The 26,638-nt window shown below is 37.8% G+C and overlaps 2 protein-coding genes across 3 annotated transcripts; one reads left to right on the top strand and one right to left on the bottom strand.

Annotated features, from left to right (window-relative positions):
* The first annotated feature begins 579 nt into the window (after positions 1-579).
* Atg17 (autophagy-related 17) lies at positions 580-16,494 on the top strand. Of its 2 annotated transcripts, none has more exons than XM_089594945.1 (13): positions 580-1,145; positions 4,179-4,390; positions 9,772-10,063; positions 10,134-10,413; positions 10,582-10,860; positions 10,939-11,346; positions 11,563-11,783; positions 11,874-12,027; positions 13,610-14,025; positions 14,108-14,396; positions 14,500-14,823; positions 14,895-15,362; positions 15,452-16,494. In XM_089594945.1, exons 1-13 carry the CDS (start codon positions 1,075-1,077, stop codon positions 15,599-15,601), a joined length of 3,564 nt encoding a protein of 1,187 aa, XP_089451071.1. In that variant the 5' UTR covers positions 580-1,074; the 3' UTR covers positions 15,602-16,494. The 2 variants fall into 2 exon arrangements, with proteins under 2 accessions (XP_089451071.1, XP_089451070.1); XM_089594944.1 differs by having other exon boundaries at positions 14,105-14,396.
* Positions 16,495-20,092: 3,598 nt separating this feature from the next.
* On the bottom strand, positions 20,093-22,351 carry LOC106642967 (uncharacterized). The gene is made up of 4 exons (XM_089594675.1): positions 22,238-22,351; positions 21,605-22,105; positions 21,448-21,526; positions 20,093-21,347 (listed from the first exon to the last, which is right to left on the bottom strand). Exons 1-4 carry the CDS (start codon positions 22,349-22,351, stop codon positions 20,095-20,097), a joined length of 1,947 nt encoding a protein of 648 aa, XP_089450801.1. The 3' UTR covers positions 20,093-20,094.
* Positions 22,352-26,638: the final 4,287 nt, after the last annotated feature.

Below are 26,638 nucleotides of genomic sequence, written 5' to 3'. Positions count from 1 at the left end.
ACAATTGTCGACTACTTATGGACGGGTGTAAAAAATCCTTTGTTTGACGGCGAAGTTTCCATTTTATCCGAATGTATGTGTGAGTGCTCGTTTCACATAAATGCAGTATACGTCCGCGCGTTGTTGTTTACATCCGAACTTCCATGGCCTTTGGCGTCCGCTGTGGAAAGTCGGATAAATTTACCCTGCACTATTCCTTTCTCTCTATTCTTTATTTATATTTCTTCTGGTTGATAATTATGTACAAATATGGTATTGTCTTCTCGAATTTTATCCCCTTTTCTTTAGTTTATTTTTTTTCCTAAAATTTCATTTTTTTGGCTATTAAAAATATCTCGACGTTTCGTGTGTGTGTGTGTGTGTGTATATATTTAAAAGACATTCTATGAGGAGCCATTCAAAATAATAATCCATTTTTTGCAGGTCGAACAACAAAAAGAAAGGAAGAAGAAGATTTCATTTTTTTTTATCCAACTCAATTTGAGGCTACTGTAAATATTGTACAGAAAGAAGATGTGATCAAGAAGATATATCTTTTCCTACTGGTTAAGGATATGTAAAGGAAAAAAAAAAAAAAAAAAAAAAAAAAAAAAAAAAAAAAACTAATTACAAAACTGCAACTAGTCAAAGGAAAGTTTCATATTGAATTTCAACACACATTTACAAGGTTCCTACAAGAGTCTCCTAAGTTTAAGAAGTTTGAAAAGCCACTTTGATCTCTTATCAAACTGTCTCTATCACGAGTTACAATACTTTGTCCGGAATTTTGATAAAAACCCATCGATGCTTTAATCCTCATCACCCAATCATCGTATTGACCAAAAGCGCTGATTGTTAGAGTCACTAACAAATTTTTTAGTAATCTAGTAAAAAGTCGGAAGCTCAGTGTAGCGCATGTACATATGAGAGCTACAGATCCGAGAGCTGTCGTAACTCGCGAGTTACAAGAGCGTGGAGATCAGTCTTTGATAAGTTGACCGAGAAGGTTCGAATGATTATTGCAACGCGAAAGGAAGGTGTTTGCCTTGACTTGTCAAGCCATTTTCGCTAACACCTGAAAAAAAGACCAGCATCATGATGCTCTACATATTTCATGTCGATCTCGGCTGCACCATCACCGTCGACATTAACATGACCACCAAAACGTGAGTACATTTTCATTTATATTTTTAATTCCCATTGTCGCACAAGTACGAACATTTGGACGACGCTAGAGATTAAGAACACGAGATGGTAATCAAATTCGAATACATTTAGTAAATTAGTTCAGTTTTGCTGTGAAAGCAATTGCCAACCCTCAATCTTGGTCTTTCAATGTTGAGTGTATCCAGACCCAATTAAATCTCGTTTAACTGGTGAGCATAATAATACAGAGACAAGGCTAGAAATTAAGCTCAATTCACTGCTTGACACGTAAAATTATGCCAAACTTAAAGGGAAAAAAAATCATCCTTAATATATCCGGCAATATTTAATAATCAAGTTTCCTTGTATCTGAGAGAAATCCTCCAACCTAAAAAGTTACAATAACAAATTGACCATTCCATGGGCAACAATACAACAATGTGACAGTTCCACTCAACTTTTTGAGCGTTATCTTTCTTTCATTGGTATATTGCAGAACCGCGAAATATATTGGGGACTTGTGTGACGACAAAAAAAAAAGAAAGAATATTCGCGTGTAGTGATTATTTTCATCAAAGTACGTAGGTAGGTACATACGTGCAAAAACAAGTACAATAAAACATAATTGTACGTATGTCTGTCTTCTCCCCTTTCATCTTTCATTTCGAAAAACGTCTCTTTTTGTCACAATACGGTTACAGCACCCAGCTCTTCTTATAATCAGTCGCGTCGACAACTAACAAGTTTAATTCCGTTTTTATTAATTGAAGTAAAAGTAATTTTAAAAATGTATTTTACAGGCTCATGAACGAGAAACCAGTCGATCACTATTATGGTTTTGAATTTAAAAATACTCGTGAACGTGTACTATTTTATTCTATATCAGTTGTAAAGTGATCATTTTATGTTATTTGCCATGATTTTCACAGCAAGATCTTTTTTTAAACACGTTAGTTTCAATAATAACACAGTTGTATTATCGTGTATACGCATAGTTTGTTGACATTTGGTACATGAAATCGATTTTTGTACAATTTGTGACAATTTGGCTGAAGCGCTGAGAGTCGCAAAAAAAAAAAATTCGTCGGAAAGCCTGAAATCATTAAAAATCGAGTTTTTTTTTTTTTTTTTTTTTTTCACCACAAAAAAATATTATCTCCTCTCCATTTGCATTAAAAGTTTGAAAGTACACTTCAAAATAAATTATTTATTTTTGATACGATTTTGTGGCAGTACTCACAACTCTTTACTGAATTAATAAAGGTTTCTGAGTTGCCTCTACATTATTATTTATCCTGGTTCGCAGTGTGTGTGTGTGCATATACTCATATATTAAGTAAATCATGTGTTAAAGATCACAATACTTGAATCGATGCATCAGGAATCAGTTGGCTAACTTAGCTTATGGGCATAAGGGAAAAATGTAAGCACTCGAAAAAAATGCATTCGCCACAAATTTGAACCGAATAAGTACCTATGCACGTCTGTACCTTTACAGCGATGATAAATAATTCGAGTTTGACGGGTCTCATCTCATTCACGGGTTAGCATAACGTAGGTATATGAACGAACGTACTACGTGTTGTAGGTGAGCATAATTTCATAAGCATCGTCATAAGTACTCAATTTCGCATCTCATGCAATTAGTTAATTTTATACGTTTCGCGTACAAGCAGATGTTTTTCATGCAGGAGGTCGCTGCACTCGATTCCTTGCATGTTTAAGAACATAACACCCGCAACGTTGCTAGTTGTCTAGCTATACATAGAGCTATGTATATAATATACATAGGTGTAGGTTGGACTTTTCTTTTTCTCCCGACTTCTCCTCTGTATTCCCCACTCTCCCTCCTTTCTCTTTCTGTATACCTAATACTTATACTTGTACGTTTATTTTGCACGAGTTGGGAAACAAAGATGTGAGCACTTGAGTACTTACTTATTTTTCGTGCTCAAGTAATTGTAATGGAGTTCATCTCGGGTACTTTTTACAACTTATACTTACTTGTACGAAATTATTCGATTACCAAAGTTTTAAATTCTCTAAGCATTTTTCTGAGGAAAACGTTGTCCCTAAATAAGTATTATATTCGTAATGTTTAAATATAATTATACATAACATACATCTATCTAAAGTCACGCTCTGTCATGCACGTGAGAAAATTCGTTGTTTCTTTTTGTCCCTTGGATATTTAAATAATAAAGTATTTCCGCCTCGGCGTAAAAGGGGGCTCGCTCGCTTATTCTTTTGTGACATGACGCAGTTGTTGGGTTTTGTTTTCTCTTTCTTTCGCTCTTTTAATCAATGCAAAGGCAATTCTCACACACACACCGTCTAGTCGCTGAGAGGTGCTTGCCTCTGACTCGGATGATGATGATGATGATATGACGACGTTTCATGAATGGGAAAAACAAAAACAATGTAAACACTTGATTGTTGGATAACCTGCGAATGTACGAGAACCTGCAGGTTTTAAAGGAACATCAATCAAAGGGGCTCGAAAATCTTTGTAAATATATTATTCCTTTATCGCAAAAACAAAATACTGTTTCGGTTCAAAAAAAAAAAATGTGTTTTTCATGACTAAACGGACTGATATCAACTACTTTATTTCCCTGCAAGAATATCATTATTGTCTCCTTACGTAACACTGCAATACTCGACCATTGCTCGGAGTGTCATAACGTGAATTGAATTAATTAAACGAAAAGTACCTCCAAAAAATCGGCACGAATCATCAATTTCATGTCGCCCTTGGCTTTTGAACGACAGCGACACTTTTGCAGAAGCGTTTGACTTGGACGGGGGAAAAAAGAAACCGTCCAATGCACTTGATTTCTTATGTACATGCACCTAAAACATGCATGTCACGAGTGATGGAATTGCTGTGAAATAAAAACTGGGCCAACGATCACTAGACGTTTTTTTTTTTTTTTTTTTTTTTTTTTTTTTTTTTTTCTCATTCAAATCCTCTAGAATATACATATATTTATAGTGTATTACACGTGGACAATGCCATTTTTTGTTTTAATTTTGTAAATTGATTTTATCAGGGTGTCCGAGCTTAAGGAGAGGATAGAGATAGAAACGAATGTACCTCCAAAAAACCAGATACTGCTGATGAGCGGAGGCGAGACCCTGCATAACGAGGCCACCGTGGGTTCGTACTCCACTGGCACCACGGACTCGAATCCAATCTTCCTCTTCAACGCGGCCCTAATCGATAGCTCGACCCCACCAATGCCCGTCATAAATTACATGCCTGGTGAGTATAAGTACCGATGTCATGTACACGTTTATTCATCCATATTATTTGGCATGAATATTTTCCTTCTCGATGGATAATCGTGCACGCGTTACAAACTAATTATACTGTTGTGGCATGTACAAATTCATTCACAGATAAATATATTGGGGGGAGGAGGATTGTTACTACATACCTATAGGTACATGTGTGTGAGCGCGCGCTCTCGTGTGTGTGTGTGTGTGTGTGTGTGTGTGTGTGTGACATGATGATGCACAACAAAGTCATGGTCTTCCTTTTGGCCGCGCGCTCCGGATCTTCTGCCAACAAATACATTTCTATATTTATCCGCAATCAGTTTCTCTTGTGACAATTTAAAGTTAAAGGAGGAACAGGCACGTATGACGCTCAGACTTTTTGGTTGGGGAGGTACACACTTAACTGCTTCCACAATAAATGTCTATATACATATTATTAACATGATATTATGCTTTTAATGGTCCGCTAAAACGTCTTATACCGATCAATTGCTTAAGAGTGTTTCAGCAGTGAAATTTCTACGAGATTATATTACGATTTCATTAGCTTCATTGAACTGAACAAGTTCTTCATACTTATCTACTTAGCTTTTCTGCACCCAAGAACAGAGTGATGAAAAATGTTTAACTCTTTGCAGAGTAAATAAAGTCTCTTATGTACTTATTGAGTAAGTATAAACAATAACGTACAACCCGCGCGCGACAGCGTGAACCGGGCTGTACTCCCTGCAGTTGAGCTTGGCAGACAGTGCGACGCCTAAACAGCTGCCGTTGCGCAGAAAAACGGCTCCGATCCACTAGCTGTAGCATCACACGCACGATTTTCTCTCTCTCTGTTTCTCTCATGTGTGAGTCGCCGTCACGATTGTCACGAGGCTTATCGTTATCGAACTCGTGATTGTGCAATTTTCCTAGGTACAGCACTCTCTGCCGCGACGATGATCTCTATCGATGATGATGATTGTCGTGCTCTTATAAGCTATATACATATATATAGAGAGAGGAATAAAGAAGAGAATGTGGTTCCATTTTTCTGATCAAAGCACGCATCAGCTGTGCACGTGTGCCCGTACCGAGCTAAACAACCGAGATGTATAGGCGAGCTTGGCGGGGAACTTGCATCATCATCATCATCATCATCATCATCATCATCATCATCATCATCATCATCATCATCATTAGAATACGATACAATCACGCACGTGTCGATTTTAATATCTGCATTTTCGAGATTATCGCGACTTTCTCAATAGTATAACAATTAATTTGTATAATTATTAATGCTGACAATAATAATGTCGTACGGATTGTACCGTATGTTTATTCTTTTTTAATAACGAGCAATCAAATTTATCAATCCCTAACCATAAGTATAGTGTCCCCCGGTGCGTGCGTGCAGGTTTTTTTTTTTACAGACAGATCTTTGATTTTTATGATAATTTTTCAATCACTTATAATTTTCAAGCATAATTAAAGTACTCGATAATTCATGCAATACGCAAATGAATGATAGTACAGCCAAAGTGTGTAATCCTTATGCGGAAGTGAACGCGTATGCATATAAGAATCGATAGATCGGTGGCATGGGTTTTAATTAAAGATTGCATCATCATCATCATATCAGTTTGTTTGTTTGCCCGCGCCATTTAGCACGTAAGTTATAATAATTTATCCACGCATCAGAAGTATAGGTACGGATATACTTGCTCGCAATGATTCTTGAGCTTTGACTCCGTCTCGTAAAAAAAGATCGCCTCTCATACTTATCCCTCAGTGCACTTGGGTGCGTGTGCATCTCCGACTCCGTTGCGCTCGAGAGCAGTTTTTACATTATTGATACGTGTGTGAAATGAATTCACGCCCGCTACATATATGTTGTACCTACTCGTTACCGAGCTTTTTTACGTTCCATCGATTAGTAATATTTTGTCCCGTACAAGTAAAGTAATTAATTAATTGAACAAAACACCGCGAGTGGAGCTCGGAGGTCGACTCTAATTAGCATTTGTTTCTGCATACGTATACATTTAATTTAATTATTCATTTTATATGGACATTCATATATGTTCACTCTGAATTGCAATCTCAAAACTGTGTTGTTGTTGTTGTTGTTGTTGTTGTTGTTATTATTGTATACGCTGCCGTTACAAATCTATCTTTTTTTCTCAATAGGTATATATTAGGCACGTGGTATGGTTGAGTTTTTAAAATTTACTGGAAAAAAAAACATCCTCGCAATAATATACAGTAGCGCGTGTTCGATATAATATGTATACCCAGAAAGTGTTTGGAATCATTCGCATGTTAATTAATTGTCGTCCGTACACATGCACGCTCGTACATACTTAATATAGAATCGTAACAGGAAGTTAAATTCGAAAAAAGAAAACATCAACACTATCGTGCGTCACACGCAACTCATTACAAACCTATATAACATCGAAGGCCCCCTGCATGCAGGTGACTAAACAACCCAAATCCATCGAATTAATTCAATTCATTGAAAACAAATCGTCAAACAGGTTTTTTACCTGCTCGAGTACACGTGTATAATATTATTCGTAGGTTATTATATAGGTATACTTATAAATGATGCACAAAAGGTTTTTTTTTTTTTGTTTTTTTTTTTTTTCGTTAAGTACGTAGACATGTATTATTGTTATAAAGGTACAAACAAATGCGATGTGCATGAGAAATAAAAGGAGGATCCGATCGGATAACTATTTACGCCGTGTACGGAATATAACATTTACTTACAGTTAAGTTAAACGGAGTCGGAAGGAATATTATCGATTAGCATAAGACTACCCACCAAGTAGCCTAGTACCGAGCAGTTACCGCATCCAGTGTTTTAGCGAAAGGGAAAAGGCCGTCAGTAAGTATATAACATATTGGAGGAGCTGAGTACAATTTTAAATGAAAAATCTGTTAGTGCCGCGTAAGAACATAATTATGATATACCTTATACTTTTACGCTGCTTGCGCGGGAGGGGGGGGGGCTTTTTATGTTACTTTTTGGAATTGCAAGTTAAGTCGCAAACTGCCTCTCTGTCCCTTTTTATACATAAATTATCGTAATATAAATGTGTAAATTAACGATCGAGATACTCTAATTTCACGTGTTTTAGTTGTTTTATGATCCTCTTGGCTGATACCTACCGGTACCGCTTACAGTATACATTACAATTTTTATTGCCTTATCTGTTATAGTGCGCACCTACTCTTTAACGCGAGAAATCATTAAGCCTGCCTTTATAAATATAGGCTGCTCCCAATTTTTCAATGATTAGAAACCTGCTCAGGCCACACAAAGCTTGTATTTTTCTCAAATAGCTGTAGTTTGATTTAATTTATTTCACATTAAGTACGTTCATGTTCTACCCAGCGTAAGTCTTTTTTCCTTTTTCATAAAAAAAAAATATTTTATACTCGCTACATACTTAGTGTCGCACAAAAACGTAAAAACTCTGCTTACAAAAAATAAGCACCTATACTTATACTGATTTCGTTTTTTCTTCTTCTTCTTTTTCTTCTTTGCTTCGGTGCAAAACAAAAACGTACCTACTACTTGTACTACTTGAGATGCACAGTGCACACGTGATGGTAGCTTGTTGACGCTCGTAATTGTTATTGTTCGCGAAATTGCGCGCTTGATTGGAAAATGCTCAACACCCAGTTTTTCTTTTCACATACTTATTTTTACTTGCAGTAGGTACTACGAATACGCATTCACTCTAATTACGTACTATCATGTAAGTACTATTTCTCTGGCCAATAACCCGACTTGCATTTTTTGCAGGTTTTTTTTTTTTGTTTTTTTCGAGTGAGCTCTTTGCAACTAAAAAAGTGGCGTCCCTTTATTATATACATGTATATAATATAACACATGGTTGCGGTGTAGCTTTGTACTGTCAATACTGTATATATACATATATATATATATATACATATACATGTATTGTTATACTTATTTGATGCTACAGTGAATAACCGAGGATATACTTACTTAATTTTGTTGATGTAGGTGGAAGTGCAGCACTGACACAGTTGCGTTTGTTTTATGTATTTTTACTACTCAATTATATAGGCAGGTATACGTATAGCTCCGTACTATGATGTAAGGGCGATTCTTTGTCCGTGGATATGACTAATCTCAAGTGCGAGACACAATTAAGTTTTACTCTTTCAATCAATAGCTTTAACTTTATTGCACACAATTAATACCTTTGGTATGGGTTCATGTAGTGCGTGAGTCTATCCTATTCTCATGAAATCCATTGCGCAAGAGATTTTGCTTGCATTGTTTATTTATAATAATAATAATAATAATTTTTTTTTTTTTTTAATGCTTTGCTTTGTTACCTATGTACAGGTAAAACGTATGGTATCTTTGCTGTAGTGTATTTCTTGCACAGAAGCTTGGGAAAAAAAATAAAAATAATAATAGTGATGATGCATGTTTCGTTATCGTCAGAAATCGTGCAGTCTTTATAATAAAATGCGATGAACACTTTTAGTTGTATAAAAAAAACGACTTAATAAAAAATGAAAGTAATTCGAGAAAAGAAGAGCGATAACTTATCGATAAAAATGTTCAAACTCTACATAAATAATATACAGATATGCATGTAGTTTCTTCTCCATAGGCCATTATTAAAAATGAATAACCCCAAAATTGAAAGTGAGTTCCACGCACCAGGACAAAACCAGGTGGTGTATGATAAATAGAAAATAAAAAAATTCCGTGCAAGACCTTTTGCTTATAAATTCTTCGAAACGGCGTTTTGCATTGAAAAATATGGCCAGTAACCCGTATTTTATTCACCACTCTAAAATCACGTCTCATCGTATATCCCGCTTATATGTGTGTACGGGTAATACTTATACCTGCATATAGATACGATACGATTTTCGAATAAATAATTGTACACAGCATCTCGGCATGTATAAGTGTGCACAGAGTCGTGTAATCCGCGCACTGGTGCGAGCTGGCTCTCCTCATCATCATCAGGTGGGGCGGGTGGACAAACAGCTGATGCCACTTTTCCGAAAGCCGGCAAACAAGTTCGCAATACCCTTAAATATACCTGCATCTACTTACTGTATATATTATTCTTGGGCGCTTGATGTAGCGATGTATATCACATACTCCTCGCTCTCGTTTGACTTTTTTCTCGCTGCTCTCGAGATAGATTCTCGTAATTTGCTCGTCAGTAACGCAATAGGTACTGTTAATCTCGACGCTTGTAAATATGTATATGTCCAACTTATTTTGCCGTGCTCGTCGTCTACGTCTACTGTTGTTATTTATACATATATGGTACATGGTATATGGATATTTACACAATAATAATGAAATTACAGCAGACGACAACTTGGACAAGAGGTTTACGGAGTCGCAGACGTTGCCGGTGTCGTTGCAGACCTTGAACTCGCGCACCGACCTTGCCAACAGGTGTTGCACCCTCAGCCGGGACCAATTGCGAGCCTGCGAGCGCCTCGTGCACGACCAACACCTACAGCAACAGGGCTGGGCCGCCGTGCTCGCCAACTTTGACGACGTATCCAAATACTTTGAGGACAAGGTCTCGCACTTCCAGCAGTACTTTGGTACTTATCTCGAGGAGCGCCAGGAGTACATCGAAATCGTCAAAAAGTGCGTTAGTGGCGCTGTTGTTGTCTCGGGGCAACCATCCCCCAACTGTTTCGGTCTTTCTTCTTTTCAGTGTTAGCGTGGATCTGCAGACCCTCTCCGAGATCCCGGTCCTTCCGGCACTGCGAGCCTACGCCGAGGGTTTCCAAAGCCCGGAGGAATACCAACAAAAGCTGGCCGAGTCGGCGGGCTCCTCGTCCCTCTCAACACTTCGACAGGGGGACGACTCGGCCATTAGTCTCTTCTCCTGGATCACGTCCAAGGGCAAAGTCAGTCTCGACCAGACGGTCGAGGAGTGCGCCCGTATTCTCAATCAGCTTGATGAGGCCACCTACCAGCAATCCAAGAACGAGGTAAGCTAAGCGTTACCGCTAGTGGGAAATGTTTTTCTTTCTTTATTTCTTAATTCTGACAAGTCAGTGTAATGAACTATAAAAGTAATTTATAATAATGGCGATTTTTTTTTTTTTTTTTTTTTTTTTTTTTTTTTTTTTTTTTTTTTTTTTTTTTTTTTTTTTTAGGCATTGGCACTGATTGTGCAAACCAAAAGGCAAGACAAAAAAGAAATTCAGGGGCTGAGCGAGCGGCTCTTTCAACTTGAACAGGTCGTGGAGCAGGCCAAGAAGGCTGTTAGCGAGCAAGCCGAGCTCTCGCAGGGCTTCCAGCAGAATATGACGCGTGTCAACAACCTCAAGGACGATAGTGTCTTGCCTGACTTGTGCGCGTCTCACAAAAACCAGCTCCAAGTGATGCACAACACTTACAAGCTGATATGCGATTATCGGCGTCGCTGCACCAAGGTTGATATTCTCAGTAAAATGTGGCAGTCTATTGCAATAACCCTTTATTTCTCAATACGGTATGATTTTTCATTTCAGGCCAAAGAGGAGCTCTCGGCGAGCATTCACAGGCATCTTAAGTGGGTCGCGGAAATCGAAAACAAGATGCAAGAGTCCATCGAGATGCTTGCACTTTTGATGGGAAGAGTCAAGAGGCTACGTCAATTTATCACGGCACTGAGACAAATCCACGCGAGCCCGGAGATGTACATGAACGCCGTGGCGGAGGTCGTACGTCGACGTACCTTCTCAGAAGCCTTCCTCGCCTGGGCAGGCAATCTCGCCTTTCAGATCATGAACATTCATAGCGAGGAAATTCAGAGACGCCGAGAGTTTCAAAACAAATTTGCCGGACACTTTTTAGTTACTCTCTTCCCCGGACTGGACGATGTACCACCACCCTTTGCTACCGAAGCTCCAGCCTCGTTTGATACTGGACTACCAAAGGTACCACCAACGCACATATATATATATATATATATATATATATATATATATATATATATATATATATATATATATATATATATATATATATATATATATATACATATATATATATATATATATATATATATACGTGTATATAAATCATAGACAATAATTACATTTCTGTCAGAATTTAATTCCGTTTTTTTTTTTTTTTTTTTTTTTCTTTTTTAGCTGACGGTCAAAGATGTGGAGCAAATGAAACAGCAGCTACCAAACTTGGCTTCAATCGTTTTGATGCCCGACCTGAATGGTATAACGCAATTTTTCTCATCCAAAAGCTTAAGTGGGAGTGGAGTCAGCGATGTTATTAAAGAAAAAGAAAGCATCTCGATGGTCGTAGACGAGCCATTAAAGGAACAGGAAGTTGCCAGGCCTCTAATGTTGACTGACAAGTATGATTTTTTTTTTAAACGCCAATTTTCAAAATAGTAATTACTTAAGCGGATGAGATGATATGATTTTTGTTTGTATTTTTGTTTCAGGGGTGACTTTGAATCGGAAACTGATACGGAAGAGTTCGAAAAAATCAGTCAAGCAGCTATGGACTCAAAGCAAACGTCCTACGACAGCACCAAGCAGCAGCAACAACAGCATCAGCAACCCCACCACCAAGATAATCAACAGAAGCAATTGGAGGTTGGTGCCTCACAATCAACCACCTCGATCTCAACTAACTTCTCGCTCCTGAATAGCTCGTCTTCTTTACCTTTGAACGAGCTTTCCCAGTTTCCCTCATTTTCCACCATAGAAAAGACACAATTGCAGCACCCTCAGTTTCTCAGTCCCTTGACCGAATGTGACGAATACGCTCCTAGTACGACACCACCCGGGTCCTTATCCCCAAACTATCCTCCGAGCAGTGCCGCGAATTCGTGCGATGGCAGCCACCTGAAGAAACAGATAAGAGACTCGGGCAGTGACAGGAGCAGCCCGTCTCTTGGAAACGTAGCAGTAGTGACCGACTTTTTCGGTACCGAATTTTACATGGATGAATCACTTCCTAGCAGCCTCAGTGAACACTCCACCGACAGCCAGCATCATGCCTTTGTGTCACTGCTTCAGGTATTGGACACCATCTCATCATCATCTGCTCAACTTATATGTGACTATATTATACACAGTAGCTCTACGATAGATTAAAATTATTTTTTTTCATGTCAACAAAGAACTTTCTATATTGAATCCATGTTCGATTTCCTAAATTCAAAGTCTGTTGTGATAAGCAAGTTCTCGGTAGCTACTTTATTTCTGGAATTGTACTCGTTTTCGTTTTAAGTTTACTTGCACTTGCAAAAATAGGTAAGTTGAAATCTTACTCTTACATCGTGTTTCAAATTTCATGCCTAATTTTGTTCTCAACAACATTTGTTGCCAACAAAATTGTTTACGACAGTCTAATACGATTTAACGTTTAATCGTTTTTAATTTAAAGTTATCATTATTGAAGTATTAATTAATACACTCACCCTAAAATATCAATATTTTATCACGCCTTTTAATTTCCAGCTTGATTATGTCATTAAATTTTTTATTTATTTAAATTACTGACAAGCTCAAACACTCCTGTTATCGTTTATTGCAATGCACAAGCAATCATGTGTTTTGTTAACATTTTCTCTGCTAAAGCATGGCTTACAATAATCTAATGAATTATCATCACAAATAATTATGGCATTTCGGTATAAAAATATTTATGGTTTTGGAATTTGTTTGACTCCTTTTATTTTTCAGGATAGCTGCCGTCGCACTTTTTCCCACTGTCTTTTTCCCATACCTTCGCCATTAAATTCCTATACGATATTGTTTCTAGACAAAAGTAAACATTTTTTTCCTTTGTACCCACAACAATACAACAATACATACTTACTACAAGTATTTAGTTATAATGCGTGCTATATCATTTAAAATTTAAATTACAGGAATGGTAAATTATTTATTTATAAATATAATTATTGCTCTTGTACTTGGCGATTATCACGAATAATTTTATAAGTTTGCTCAAAACTCAAATAACACAAGATAATCCAAAAAATTTGACTTATGGTATTAAAGTACTGACTTATTTTTATCCCCAGTACAAAGAAAATTTAAAATATAAAAAAATTATGTTGAATACTAAATTAATAACCCAGTTTATATTGTAAAGATGATAAAAAAAAACTATTGCTTTTGATTGAAGTAATGATGAAAATAACGTTGAAATCTCATGTAATTACAGGAAGGTTTAAACAGCTCGCGCGAAGAAGTGGAGCGTCTGCGTTCAATAATCCGAGCCTTTGGCAGCATAACGAGTGAATCCGTGCAGGCGCTACGCCACGAGTTGAACAAAATAAGGGAGCAGACACTAAACGAGTGTGCCGCTACGTCTAACATTACCAAGCAGCTGGACATGATGATGAAGTTACAGAGCCTGGCGGTGTGCGAGCACGAGCAGGACCTGACCGTTGATCACGAGCTCGAGCTTGATGGCCTTAAGAGTATGCTGCTCAAAAGAGACAAGCACATCGAGGATGTGGAAAACTCGCTCCGTGAGAAGGAAAGCGAGGCCAGAGAGCAGGAGAGGCTTGTCGTCACCATGCGCCAAAATTACGAGTCCTCGCAAAGCGAGTTGAAAAAATATCAGGACATTTACAAGTAAGTGTCATCTCTTGACAGTTTTGACTTGATGTTCAGAGAAATAAAAATTTTGAGATTAACTTATAATAACCCCAAGTAGAGAGAGGCTGGAGCAGCAATCTCAGATCGAAAAAGCCAAGGTCGAGTCGAGCATAGCGGAGAAAAATGCTCTGAAAAATACAATCAAACAGTACGAGGATAAAATAAAAGGATTAGAAACCCAACTGGCAGCTGCTCAATTGACGTACGAAAAAAATCTTAAAGAGAAGTGCGACAAGTTGCACGTGGAGCACAGGACCGAGATCGAAACGATTAGAAGTAGGTTCAAGTTGATGGCCGCTTCGACGATGGAGCGTAGCCCCAGCGACTCTAGTCTTGAGAAGATTGAGGTTTGTGTGTATTTAATATATTTAAAATACAAATTTTCACTTTGCCAAAGTCGCTAATTATAAGGGAGTAACTTCATGGGTATGTGAATGGAACGTGTTACAGCGACCGGACGTAATAGAAATCATAAATCACGAAACAATATTGGAGCAGGCTAAAAAAGATTGGCAAATGGAAAAGGAAAAAGCAGTTTGTAAAATTACCCAGGATTTACAAGCAGCAAAGGAAATTATTAAAAAAAATGAGCAGTACATAGGTGTCCTTAAATTAGAAAAAATAGCCATAATCAAAGACTATCAACATTTACAGTCAAAAGCAGAATGTTTCAAAAATTCGGAAGCTTTGATTAACAGCCTGAGCATGGAAAATGCCAAATTAAAAAGTGACTTGACCACCAGTTGTAAACTTGTGTCTTATCGAGAAACTTTGGTAAGTTATAGCGACCCTAACAACTAAATTCCAAATTAATGTTGTTGTTGTTGTTGTTGTTTATTTTGCAGAAAGAAAGGGGCAGCCTGATGCGGCAGTTGAGCGATGATCAAATGAAGATGAGTCAGGAAAATCTCGAAGTTGATGAGATGAAGGATGCTTTCCAAGTATCGGAGACAAAAAAAGTCAAACTAGAAAAGGAGTTGAGTGCATCAGTATTGGTAGTTTCCGATTCTTCGTCAGGTCGTGTAGACGTAGCTACGTGTACCGATGAGGTGTCCACTTCAAAACACTCGTCACGAGAAAAGAAGAGCACCCCGAGAGGTAGAGCTACTCTGGCGACCTGCAATCGCGGTGATATTGTTGCTATGGTTTGGGATCCATTGCATGAAAATTACATCATTCTACAAGATTCCGAGACAAAATACTTTTTGAATTCTGATTCCTTGGCTGCTCTGGGCTTAAAGGTGGGAAGAACTGACTCTGTTACTTGGGCTTTTGGTGAAGTCGTCGAAAAAGAATTTTGCAAGGCTAAAAAGGTGACGTTTCCATTTGTTACCAATATTATATTTTTAAGATGGTGAATTTGGAAAAGTTTCTTCTATGACCAAAAAATTACTCAGTGCAGGCCGAAAATCGTTACAAAGTTTCAATGGAGGAGAAGTTTTATCGAGTTCGAGTCAAGCCTTACAAGAAAAAGGATAAAGATAAGGGGGGTATGAAAGAGGAAGATAAACCATCCAGCAGTAGTAAAAGCACCGATCACCGGGAAGGGTAATTATTTACAAAAAAATTTTGTCAAAAAAATTATTACTGTACAATGGAAAAAATTTCCATGAAAGGCCGAAACCTGCCAGAGCCTGTAAGCGCATTCCTATCGGAAATTATTTGATTAAAATATTTGTAGGGAAAATTAAGTGTACGTAATGATCAACAGAACTCAGTGTAGGATGCGCTGGCACTTTATTGTGATATGCATAATTTAAATAGAAGAAAAAAACAAATTAAGAAAAAAAATTTTAACATATGTGTAAGTAAAAGATCTTTGTCGAATGTTGTGAATAGTTGTAAGTGTGATACTCAAGTATGCAGTTGTTGTGTTTATTCTTTACATTTCATTTATATTTACATTACTATGAAGAATATAAAAAAAAGAAAATAGTTTTCAATAAGCCCTAGTGACGCTGCAAAAACACTTTGCTAATATACCCTTGAGTTATTAACGAATCGTTGAAGTGTGTCTTTATTTTTCTTATAGAAGTGTAATAATAAAACAAAACAAAAAAAACAAATGAAGTATAGAAATCATAAATAAAATTATTATTTGTGCAAGTAAATGATTTTCGATATACTTTTACGAAAAAATATTTAAGCAGGTTATCTTTGTACCTCGTTGAGAATGAATTTTTCAAGGCTTTTACAGCCGCCAACGTGAAATAGCGCTATTTCACTCTACTCATACTTTTATATATTGACAATTGCTTACCGCGTAGGTATGCTACACACAATAATATATACTCGTATGAAACACGCTATATTGAATCAATTTGAAAAATCTCACTCAAGAATGCAACGATTTTTATACGTGTGTAAAAACATAATCAAAGAATAATTTTGCCGAAATGAAAAAATGTTATTTTAAAATATATGAATTGAGTTAAACCATCCAATCACGTAGGTATATACTTTTCATCTTTTTTCTGTATTTACACAGTTTTTCGACCGAGTTACGTTAATTAACTAAGGCACATCAGTTTTACATGTAGTTATGCACTAAGTTTTCGATTTTATAACGATTTAGTATGAAGAATTGCACTGAGTCACTTTTATCGAAGATAAAGTTCGATTCCGCCTTTTTCAATATAAAATGATAAGGAGAAAGGAAAAAAGTAGTCACTAGAATTTAACCCTTTTTCACCGCTTATCCACGTTATGTACAAAAAATAGTAGTAAAGAAAAAAAAAAAAAAAAAAAAAAAAAAAAAAAAAAAAAAAAAAAAAAAACTGGTAGAGACGAAATCAATGGGACAAGACTTGTCCCTGATTTTGATTGCTTTCCTCTTTATAAAAAAAATTAAAGATATAGAATGTGTAAGGCTCGAATTTTTATTTGTAAGACGTTAGATGCCGTTTGTTTCAAACATGCGCGTGGACACTATATTATATATTATACTTAAATAATGTCGTAAAATAGCTGTGATCACAGTTGGCAGTTACCACTCAACAGATCAATCCTTACTGCATAAGTTACTTTTTTTTATTTTTAATAATCGAAAGCACTTTTCTTCGCACTTTTTTGTATTGTAAAAAAATATTAAGCTCTATGAACAAAAAACGAAGGAAAGGTCTTTCTAGTGGATTTTCTGCAGAGTGGTTTTCTGTCTTCTTTAACCTCCTTTCAACGTTTTCACATTTAAATAGTAGTTAGAGATGTTAATCTCAACGGGACGGGATAAAACAAATATTTCAAGAGAGTAGATTATTTCTGCCCAAGATAAAGGAACTATTAAAATTTTGTGACTTAAACATTTAAAAAGCTAATTTTTCTTGTTTTCTTTTTTTCTTCACTTTTTATAATAGTTTAAAATCCCTTGATTTTTCAACTGATTTTTAACAATATTTAATACGCTTCATATTGAGAACCCATACAATCTACGATAGGCTGTAATTTTTATGATAAACAAATGATAATAAATTGACCAGTTGTTTAAAATATTTTAAATCATGATACATTTGTACTTTTTTGACAAACTGATGTCTTTGCACGTCTGCGAATTCAGAGTGTCTTGATAATAAAATTCTGTAAAAAAAAAAAAAATAAATAAAAAAAATAAAAAAATTGTAATTCATCAAATTTTTTTTTAGAAGGATAGTAATATAACTGTAAAAGATGATAAAACTCAAACATCAAAGATACGTGCCTGTTGAATATAGTACAGTAAAAAAGATATTTGGATTAATTATTTTATCCATAAACTTAAAACATTATACTATGATCTAAGATAAAAAAAATAAAAGGCAAATTGAGTGAATAGTTCAAAGTCGATTTTCTAATGAATGAAGTACAATGAATGAAGTGCAGTTTTTGTGCAATAAATTGCATCACAGACAGTGGAATTTCAAGTCATAATAATAAATTTACTTATCTTTAGAAGTAAATGAAAGCAAACAGCAGTAATGGCTCTGTACAAATAAATTTTCTTTTTTTTATGGTAGTAGCACATAAACAGAAATTTGAAAACTAACATGTACGTTTTCATGTGTGTATGTATAAAAAATACAAGTTGCAAAAGCACTTTTAAAAAATAATACTCTTAATGAGTTTTTTTTATTCGTTGAATGCAATAGATTGATGCAGCATGTAAATATGTTCGCTCAGAGTAAAAAATTAAAAGTACATTTTCAAGTTTGTTTTCTTTTTCACCCAATTTTTTGAAAAATTAATCGTTTTCGTCTGAGAGATTTTTTTTTTTAAATAAACAAAATATTAATAAATTTATGTATGGTTAAAAGAACGAATATGTGAGAGTGACAAAGTATTGTGATTACGCCACTAACTGTTAAAAATGATTACATTTGAATCAATAATAAAGAACAAAGGACTTTTATATGATTTGTATTATTTTTATTCAAACCTCAAGAAATTTGTTGACTTTTTTTTTTTTTTTTTTTTTTTAATTAACATTTTATGTACAATATTTTTTTGCTCTAATGCACATTAATAATAATAATAATAATAATAATAACAATAGTCATAGTAATATGTACAGAAATTCACTGAATTTTTATCGGAAAAACAGTGATAGTTTTACTCGTATTTTTTTGTTTCACTACATCAAACTCCTAATGCTTACTTGAAACATAAATTTCCAAGGAACTGGTAAAGTAATGTGCAAAATTGTAATAATGAATGAAGTACTTTTTCGTTTCTCATCGCATCAATAATGTTACCAAACGACAATAGTAAATAGTGTTCGTATAAGTGCACGATTAAACAAACAAATTTAATGTCTTTATAGTACAGTTTGCGCAGGCAGGTATATAATATATATAAAGACGCCAAAAATTACACTTTCCGAATGACGGTGACTTGTAAATTTTGATGATTATTTCAATTTAGAAATAAGTGTACCTTTAAAAGTCACTGAGCTTTCAGCATATTCTTTAAAATACAAATAAGGGTAAGCTAGCTCAAATTTAATAACTTTTTACTAATAACTTACACGTGTATGATAATAAAGATCAATAAAAATAATTTTCATCTAAAAATCGTTTGATAGGCCTCAGTAACTCTACATCAGGTGAGATAGATTTACGAAAAAAAAGTATTTCTCTTGTAAGTATTTAAAACATAAACTGTCCATTATACAGAAATCTACCTTACCAAAGGATGATATTTAACTCTTATACAAAAAGCGCCAAAAGTATATTTTGCTCTCAGTCTAACGGAAATTTTGAGCAAATGTTTCAATGACAAATCGGAAATGGCCCTTATTCGTCGTGACTAGGTATAAAATGTTGGGCATCATCTGACAATAAAATCAGTTTTCTGTTTTGCTAATCGTGTTTGTTATTATTAAAGCCATGATGTAAGAATGTGAGGTCCGATAAGGTGTGGCGTTGCGCATGCATTTCGATTGACCAATCAGGAACGCTTCCATCGTGCCGCCATGTCTGTCTGCGAATTTCAAAAACTTTTGAAATATAAATCATATTAACACGAAGAAACTCGTGAAACAATATATATATTTTTTATTTTAATATTCACATTTCAGCTGTTTCAGTAACCAAACGCACAATTCGTGAATATTTACTCAGAAAAAACTGACTAAATAGGTATAAATCATTCATCAATTGACGTACATGTATATTCATACGTATGCTACATCTATATATGTATATGTCTCACTTCGAGGTGGAATGTGGATGCGAGGGATAGGTTTTAGTTTCAACTTTGACCACTTCGTTTCATTGTACAGGCTCTTCGGCGCTGTAGTAGTAACATCTCCCTCAAATATGGCGTCGTGATGGAAGGCGCAGAACGGTACGAAAATGAGACCTCGGAACGCCACATCTTATATTTTTACATCATGATTAAAGCTAAGTACTGCTTACTACTTAGTTAATTGGTGCAAGTTTTCCCAAGAACGTAAAAATATCGTTGATCAATATAGTACTTTTTTCTCGGGTGGTAAAAAGTACTTACGCATAGAAAAAGGTATATATAAGTACAACGACGTGTAGAACGAACCCGACTTGCCGGCCTATATACTTAGTGATGGGATGCATAGCCTTGACAAGGTGGCTGAATAATAGACGGACTATTGTGTGCTGTCTGCTGAGACGATTGTTGTTGTTGGTGGTGGTGTTGTTGCTGCGGTTGCTGTGATTGTTGTTGATGTTGAAACGACTGATGCTCCTCCCCGGAATTGCAGAGCATTCCAACGAGCGTGTAATCGATGAAGGGTGGCAAATCCAAGTCCGTGACTTGCGCGTATCCCATACCGCTGGCCGACTGAGTGAGCCGGTTGTCCAGAAGATCGCCGCAGCTGTACTGGTGGCACCTATCTTCCGGCTGGTAGAAGCACACCTCGGGATTCTTCAACTGTTGCTGGTACGCCTGCCTGGGGGATTGAGGCTGTATCATCTGGGAAGAGTGGTGGTGGTGGTGGTGGTAACCCTCGTAGCCGATGAATGGGGGAGTTGCCTCGGGCACCGGGGATTGACTAGATTGACTGGAGTCGAATTGGCTCGCGTAGCCATGAGGCTCGTGCTGCTGTGTCGGTGGCCGCGGCTGCTGAGCCGACGTTGGCCAGCTCGCTTGAGCTTGCAAGTAATTCGCGGAATCGTAGCTCTGTTGGGCGTGCAGAGGTCCGACGACGCAGTCTCCCCTGTCGCAGTCGTGATTCGGGGCAGCGCTCACGTGGCTGCTGCTCGAGTCCTCGCTTAACAGCTGAGTCCAGTAGGTCTGCTCGTGCATGTCCGGCACCTCGTACTTTATCGTACCGCTGCTCAGGTCCAACAGACTCGACGGCGACCTCGATGAAACCTCACCACCGCCACCGCCGTTATTGTGATTATGATTGTTGTTGTTGTTGTTGTTGTTGTTGTTGTTGTTGTTAGGTGCAAAGTCCGGTCGAATCGGCTGATCCAACTGAAATATCTCCTCTGGCTGAAAGAGATCACCGGCGAAGCCATCCACCGTAGGATAGGCCGAGACCTCTTGAGGCACGAGATCCGCTGTGCCGCAAAGATAGCCAAGACTTGACTGTTCCATGGCGGCCGCCTCTTGGGGCCAACTATAGGTTGGGGCTTCGTTGCCCGTCATCATTTGGTGATAGCCATTATTATTGTTATTCGGACTTGTGTTAACCTGGTGATATTGGTGGTGGTTACTCTGTACCGTCAGTGACTCATGGTGGTGCTGTTGCTGAGAAACCATCTGGTAGGAACTCTGGCGTCCTGGGTAGACTGGGGTTATACTTCCACAAACGCACTCGAACGGCGAACACGAGCACGAGTAGCCTGTACACGGAAACAACGTGGTTATTTGGTTTGTATCACAACACAATAATAATAATAATAATAATAATAATAATAATAATAATGTTAGCGATCAACTTACCCTTGTCGGCTATCAGGGGTGGAATTGTCGTTGACAGGAGCTCCGAAGTCGGCCTTTTCGTACCTCTGAGGCTCATAAGCTGTGGACGAGGAAAAATGTTTCAAATATACCAGAAGGAAAAACAAGAGAATTATTTACGGAAATTATTGTCTCTGACCTTTGTGGTGAGGGCACCCTCGCGAGCCAAAAGAACGGCAAGGCCGCGTACGCGCCTACCGGCCCCTACGCTCCGACGCGCCTCCGAGGTTGATTTGGCCTCGGGCCTCGGGTGATCGTGGGTGCCTTTAGCTTGGAAGAATATCGCGTGCTCGGTGTGCCGCCAAAAATGGGTCACGGGGTAGCCGCAGTGGCCTCGACAGGCGTGAATCTGCAGCCGACCGGAACACTGGCGATTCGGGCAAGGTTTACCCTGTTGTTTTTTTCGCGCTTTGTCGCAGATTGCGGGCCGCAGGTGGACCTGGCCTCCGCTCGGCAGAACGCACTTGAGCGAACACTCGAGCACCCCTAGACACGATTTCTTCAGTATGCTCACGTTGTGGTTGTTTGTATTGCGCATCGCCCAGCCTGAGGCGTGTCTGCGGGCCTCCTCGCAATCTGCCCCGTAGACCTTGCGCACGTGTCCATCCGCCCACTCAGACCAGCCATCCAACTCGACGACCTGATGCAATTTTTTTTTTTTTCACGCAATGTTCGGTATTTATTTAAATATTTGGTAATCGTGTTATTTTTTATGTTTTTATATTTCATGCTTAAATGTATATGCGCGCGCGCAATACACATTATTATATACCTTTGGCACGTTAGAGTCGTTTATGTCCCACTCTTGATGGGGATACTGCTGTTGCTGGTTTCCGGCAACAGTCGCTGACATCGTCGGCGACCCAACTCGGCTCCTGAAAAACATGGACAGTTTTTACGTAGGGGTGTGCTGAAGGTGCCAAAACAATAAAATAAAAGTATAATTTATGGAATGTAACCAAGTGAGAGTAAGGGATAATACGTCATTATAGGCTCGGGAACACACATATTCCGGAATGTAAATGTTATAAGTACGAGCACTTATGCAGGGTGAGCGGGTCAGAGAAGGAGAGAAAGATCGCTTTGTCGATTTTTCAAAGCCGCGAACGTCGACGCTAATTGGCGCGAGCACGAGGGGCATTAATATTATTTCCGCTCAAAGTAAGAGAGAGAGAGAGAGAACAAAAAATAAATAATAAGAAGATGAAAATAGCGATGGGAGCCTCGTGTCTCTCCGATCTTTCGATCTTTCTCGAGATTTGTACACGTTGTATCATCTGTACGAGGTTAAATTAAAAAAAAATAAAGACTGAAATTTTACGATCTATTTATATATATATATTTGTATATATGTATTCTTGAAACATTCATTAAAAACAATTATTGGCTTATCACTTTTGTTCATAGGTATGCAAAGAAAACAAAACCGCAGATCCTTATTTTGACTGTAAAACTATACTTATGGTAAAGTCGGGAGAGCGATACTTTGTCATTAAAGAGCAAAAGCAGTCCAGTCGAGGGCCATTTGTCCGAGGGCGCATATAGTGTGTGCATTACTATACTTATAAATATACCACCGCTACAATAAAACACACAACGTGCGAGTGCTCTTGTAAGTATATATAATATTAGGTGCAAGAGCACTCGCACGTTGTGTGTGTGTACGCCGCGAGGCTCCGCGCCGTTGAACGTAAAATTATTATTCAAAATTTAATTGACAAGAGGTGGGCGACGAAAATCACGCGAGTTTACACGCGAGAGTCCAGCCCCTGTAGGAAACAACTCATATCCTCCCTTCGATGATTGATAAGTCCGTTTTATCCCAAACGTTAACAGCCGCATTTGTTTTCTCGCTTCACGCGCGGCTTTCTCGTTTACTTATTTTTCTTTTGAAGCAACTCTGCTTGCAATTTTTCTCACCTCCTGCCGGCCTCGTGCATACATCATATACGTATATATGTGTGCACGAGTTACGTGCGTGTGCAAACATCGACCTATTTGATATAATACTATTATTAATACATATATAATAATTAATAGAGTCACTGTGTAACGTTTGTTATTGAATAAAAAACATATAACGGGTATGAAAATTATTTCAAAGCGAAATTTTTCAAATTCCAGTGAATAATGTTCAATGCAGATTAAAATTTATAGAGCAGTTAATACACAGGTAGATGGGTATCGTGTATACCTAACTTTGATGTAGCAATGACTTTCGGAGGCTAGTTCTTTACTCTTAAATACAAAAAATTTTGATCCAACCCCTCTCAAAATGAATGCTAATAAATGAAAGACCCTTGTTCCTCATGTTATTTTCATCAGCAGAGCTCAACAAATGGCCTACATAATAAATGCATATCTGCGCTAATCATGACGAAACGAATGAATGGATGTAAGTTGCCATAAAATTTTTAATTATCTCCCGGACAAATCTGAACCGCACGTGCCCGCTATATTCATAAATGTAATGGTTGTGATCAGTACGTGTAGGTATTGGGTGATTGTTGTACCATCGGCAATCGAACGGGACCCCTTGCACGCTGTTGACACTCCTCTCATTGGGGTCTGTTTTTCTCCTCTTCTTCCTTCTCCACAAACAAGCTAAAGGGGAAGAGTCGCGCGAAAGAGCCGTACCAGCGATCGAGATAAAATCCCAATTTATGGTGCATCGCGCCTCGCAATATACTTATGGGTGCTCGTGGGTGGTCGGTCGGCTACGCGGTACCTATATGCACGAACCCACGGAGGCTTCCTGGAATTCCCATGGCCAGACATTACTATTTTTTTTTCCTTCATTCCTTGCCGATTCCGAGTGACGACGACTGCATCTCGTTATTGTTTGTTTCTCGTCCAGACTCAAAACTGAATCACGACTATTAAAATTTGTCCCGAGTAAATTAATTGTTCGACAAGGCTGGTGTACCTATACATATATCGTTATATACATTACAATATGTAAACGCATATACACTGAAGTGGGGGGAAACAACTAAACGCGAGAGCCTCTCCCCGGGTGTGCATGCACCCATAGTCGGACTCATACGATCCGAGGACGAGATTGCGAGCCTCGTGCGAACAAGTTAATTCCTCTATATACACGAAGTAGAGGAGGAGAGTACGCATATATATATACACGTACCTATAGGCCTCTCGGCTTACAGCACGAGATAGACAAGCCGATTATGTGGACCAAGAAGAAGAGGCATGAGGTGCGAGCAAAAGCAAGGAATGTCTGTTCGTGAGTTAGGTATATGTGACCTTTAGGTAGGTAGAGATATTTGCGCAAAGTCGTCATCGTTTGTTTCGTGATTTATCGGCCTCGTATCGGCCCATTCATTACTAAGTTATACGACGACCTTATGATTTTGCTCACGCACTCCAAGCGTACCTATATAAATATAGGTAGGTATATATATATATTATATCCACCCCATCTCCCTTCCTTTACTTTTGACCTGCATCCCTGCATATACTTGTGTGTATGCGTGTATTATTAAATTATACCTATACATTCGAATCCACATATTCATAAAAAGAATATAAATATCCACCCGCGTTGTAATATTTATGTATATTGCATATTATATCCGTGAATTGTATATAGGGTATAGGTGCGATTAACGATTGAAGGACACACACACACACATGTTAATATTGTAAATAATTAACGCATGGAATCTCTCATTCCCTGTCTGCTAAGTAAGTACGACGCGTCATTTTTGTTTCATTATCAAATCTTAAAAGCTGAGTATAGAGAACATTACGCGATGATAGTACATAAATATATAGGTAGGGAGAAATCCGGAATTTGTAAGATTTCGTGCACAGATGACCGTTGTTGGCACGTAATACTCATACAGCCATAACACGAGCTAATTGTAAGTTACGAGAGAGAGAGAGAGAGAGAGTAGTGCATCAGCTGTAAATATATAAGAAGAGGTGCGAAAAAGAGTGGAGATATCAAGTATACATTTATGCGATGCAGCAGTTAGTTATATTAGTTATAGTTTGTTTTGGGTGGTGCGGTGGTGTGTAAATGTAAGTGGTGGTATCGGTGTAACCGTGTATGCGGTTATACATGCACATACATGCACGTGGGTACTTGAAGCCGCGCAATCTCGGTTCAACATCAGCGCCCGATGTATCATCTTACTCTGCTCTCGCGCGTTCAAGGCGATGACTTTATCGCCGATCCAAGCAATCATTCACCCTGGCCTAACTTTTCATTCCTCCCCATCCGATCTCTCTCGCTTTGGGGCTTTCTCGATTCGTTGCGTGGCTGCTTCACCCCACCCCTCCCCTACCCTCGGCCAATCCTTCCCCCGCAGGTACAACCTTAGCCTCGCGGGGGAGCTTATCTCCGGACGCCGCGCTCTCGCGAAACGTAATTTAATTTGCGCTCATGTTCTCCTTGAATTATTACAGCTGGTCCCGCGCGACACTGTCAACCCTCTCTCGTGGCCGCTCTTCGCTCTTTTTTTTTTTTTTTTTTTTTTTTTTTTTTTTTTTTTTCACTTTTTCCTCTCTCTCTCTCTCTCTCTCTGTTCCTATACCTCTGATACACCAAATTTTACATACGAGTTTATCTCTCTACATCCATGCCTTAACAACTTAATTTTTACTTGACGCTCACAAGTGCATTTTCCGAGTTTAATATACGTGCATAATATGTTGCATCCATAACTTTAATCAATTTAATGAATTTTTTTTTTTTCTGATTACAGTGATTGTTCATTCATGCTCAGCTGCAGGTCAAGGGATTTGATGAAAAATTGTTGAACAGCTAGCTCAATCGAGTAAGTAAACGTTTTTGATACTACTTACACGTTGTATACCTTTTATATATATATATATATACATGAAGACGATAATGAGGATAGGAATGCAAAAATTTGCACATTTTTTTACATATGCGCGCATACGAGCGTTAACGATATATATTATTATTATTATTGTTGTTGTTGTTGTTGTTGTTGTTGTTGTTGTTGTCATGATTATTGTCTTTGCGCCGGCTAGACAAATTTCGCTTCTTTTCACGACACGGAATAATCCCGAAACCTCTTTTAATTAAGGTACATTTGTATTGAAACGTATGTATACGTGTAGTGTCGTTGCTTGTATATGTACCTGAAAAATCCTTATCTCTGTGTGCTTATCCACCTCTCTCTCC

This window comes from Copidosoma floridanum, unplaced genomic scaffold (genome assembly GCF_036245765.1).
Source record: "Copidosoma floridanum isolate Cflo_tuat_1 unplaced genomic scaffold, Cflo_Japanese_pri ptg000021l, whole genome shotgun sequence".
Lineage (NCBI taxonomy): Eukaryota > Metazoa > Arthropoda > Insecta > Hymenoptera > Encyrtidae > Copidosoma > Copidosoma floridanum.
Note: the sequence above shows the minus strand (reverse complement) of the source record. Positions and strands in the feature narration are given on the sequence as shown.

Bases quoted from the DNA above. Each gene is read 5' to 3' on its own strand.
- Atg17 (XM_089594944.1), top strand. From the start codon at position 1,075: ATGATGCTCTACATATTTCATGTCGATCTCGGCTGCACCATCACCGTC. The intron at 4,391-9,771 runs GTGAGTATAAGT...ATGAAATTACAG, and splicing joins CGTCATAAATTACATGCCTG to CAGACGACAACTTGGACAAG. The intron at 14,397-14,499 runs GTTTGTGTGTAT...AACGTGTTACAG, and splicing joins CTAGTCTTGAGAAGATTGAG to CGACCGGACGTAATAGAAAT.
- LOC106642967 (XM_089594675.1), bottom strand. From the start codon at position 22,351: ATGTTTTTCAGGAGCCGAGTTGGGTCGCCGACGATGTCAGCGACTGTT. The intron at 22,106-22,237 runs GTATATAATAAT...AAATTGCATCAG, and splicing joins ACGACTCTAACGTGCCAAAG to GTCGTCGAGTTGGATGGCTG. The intron at 21,527-21,604 runs GTCAGAGACAAT...CCTCGTCCACAG, and splicing joins AGGGTGCCCTCACCACAAAG to CTTATGAGCCTCAGAGGTAC.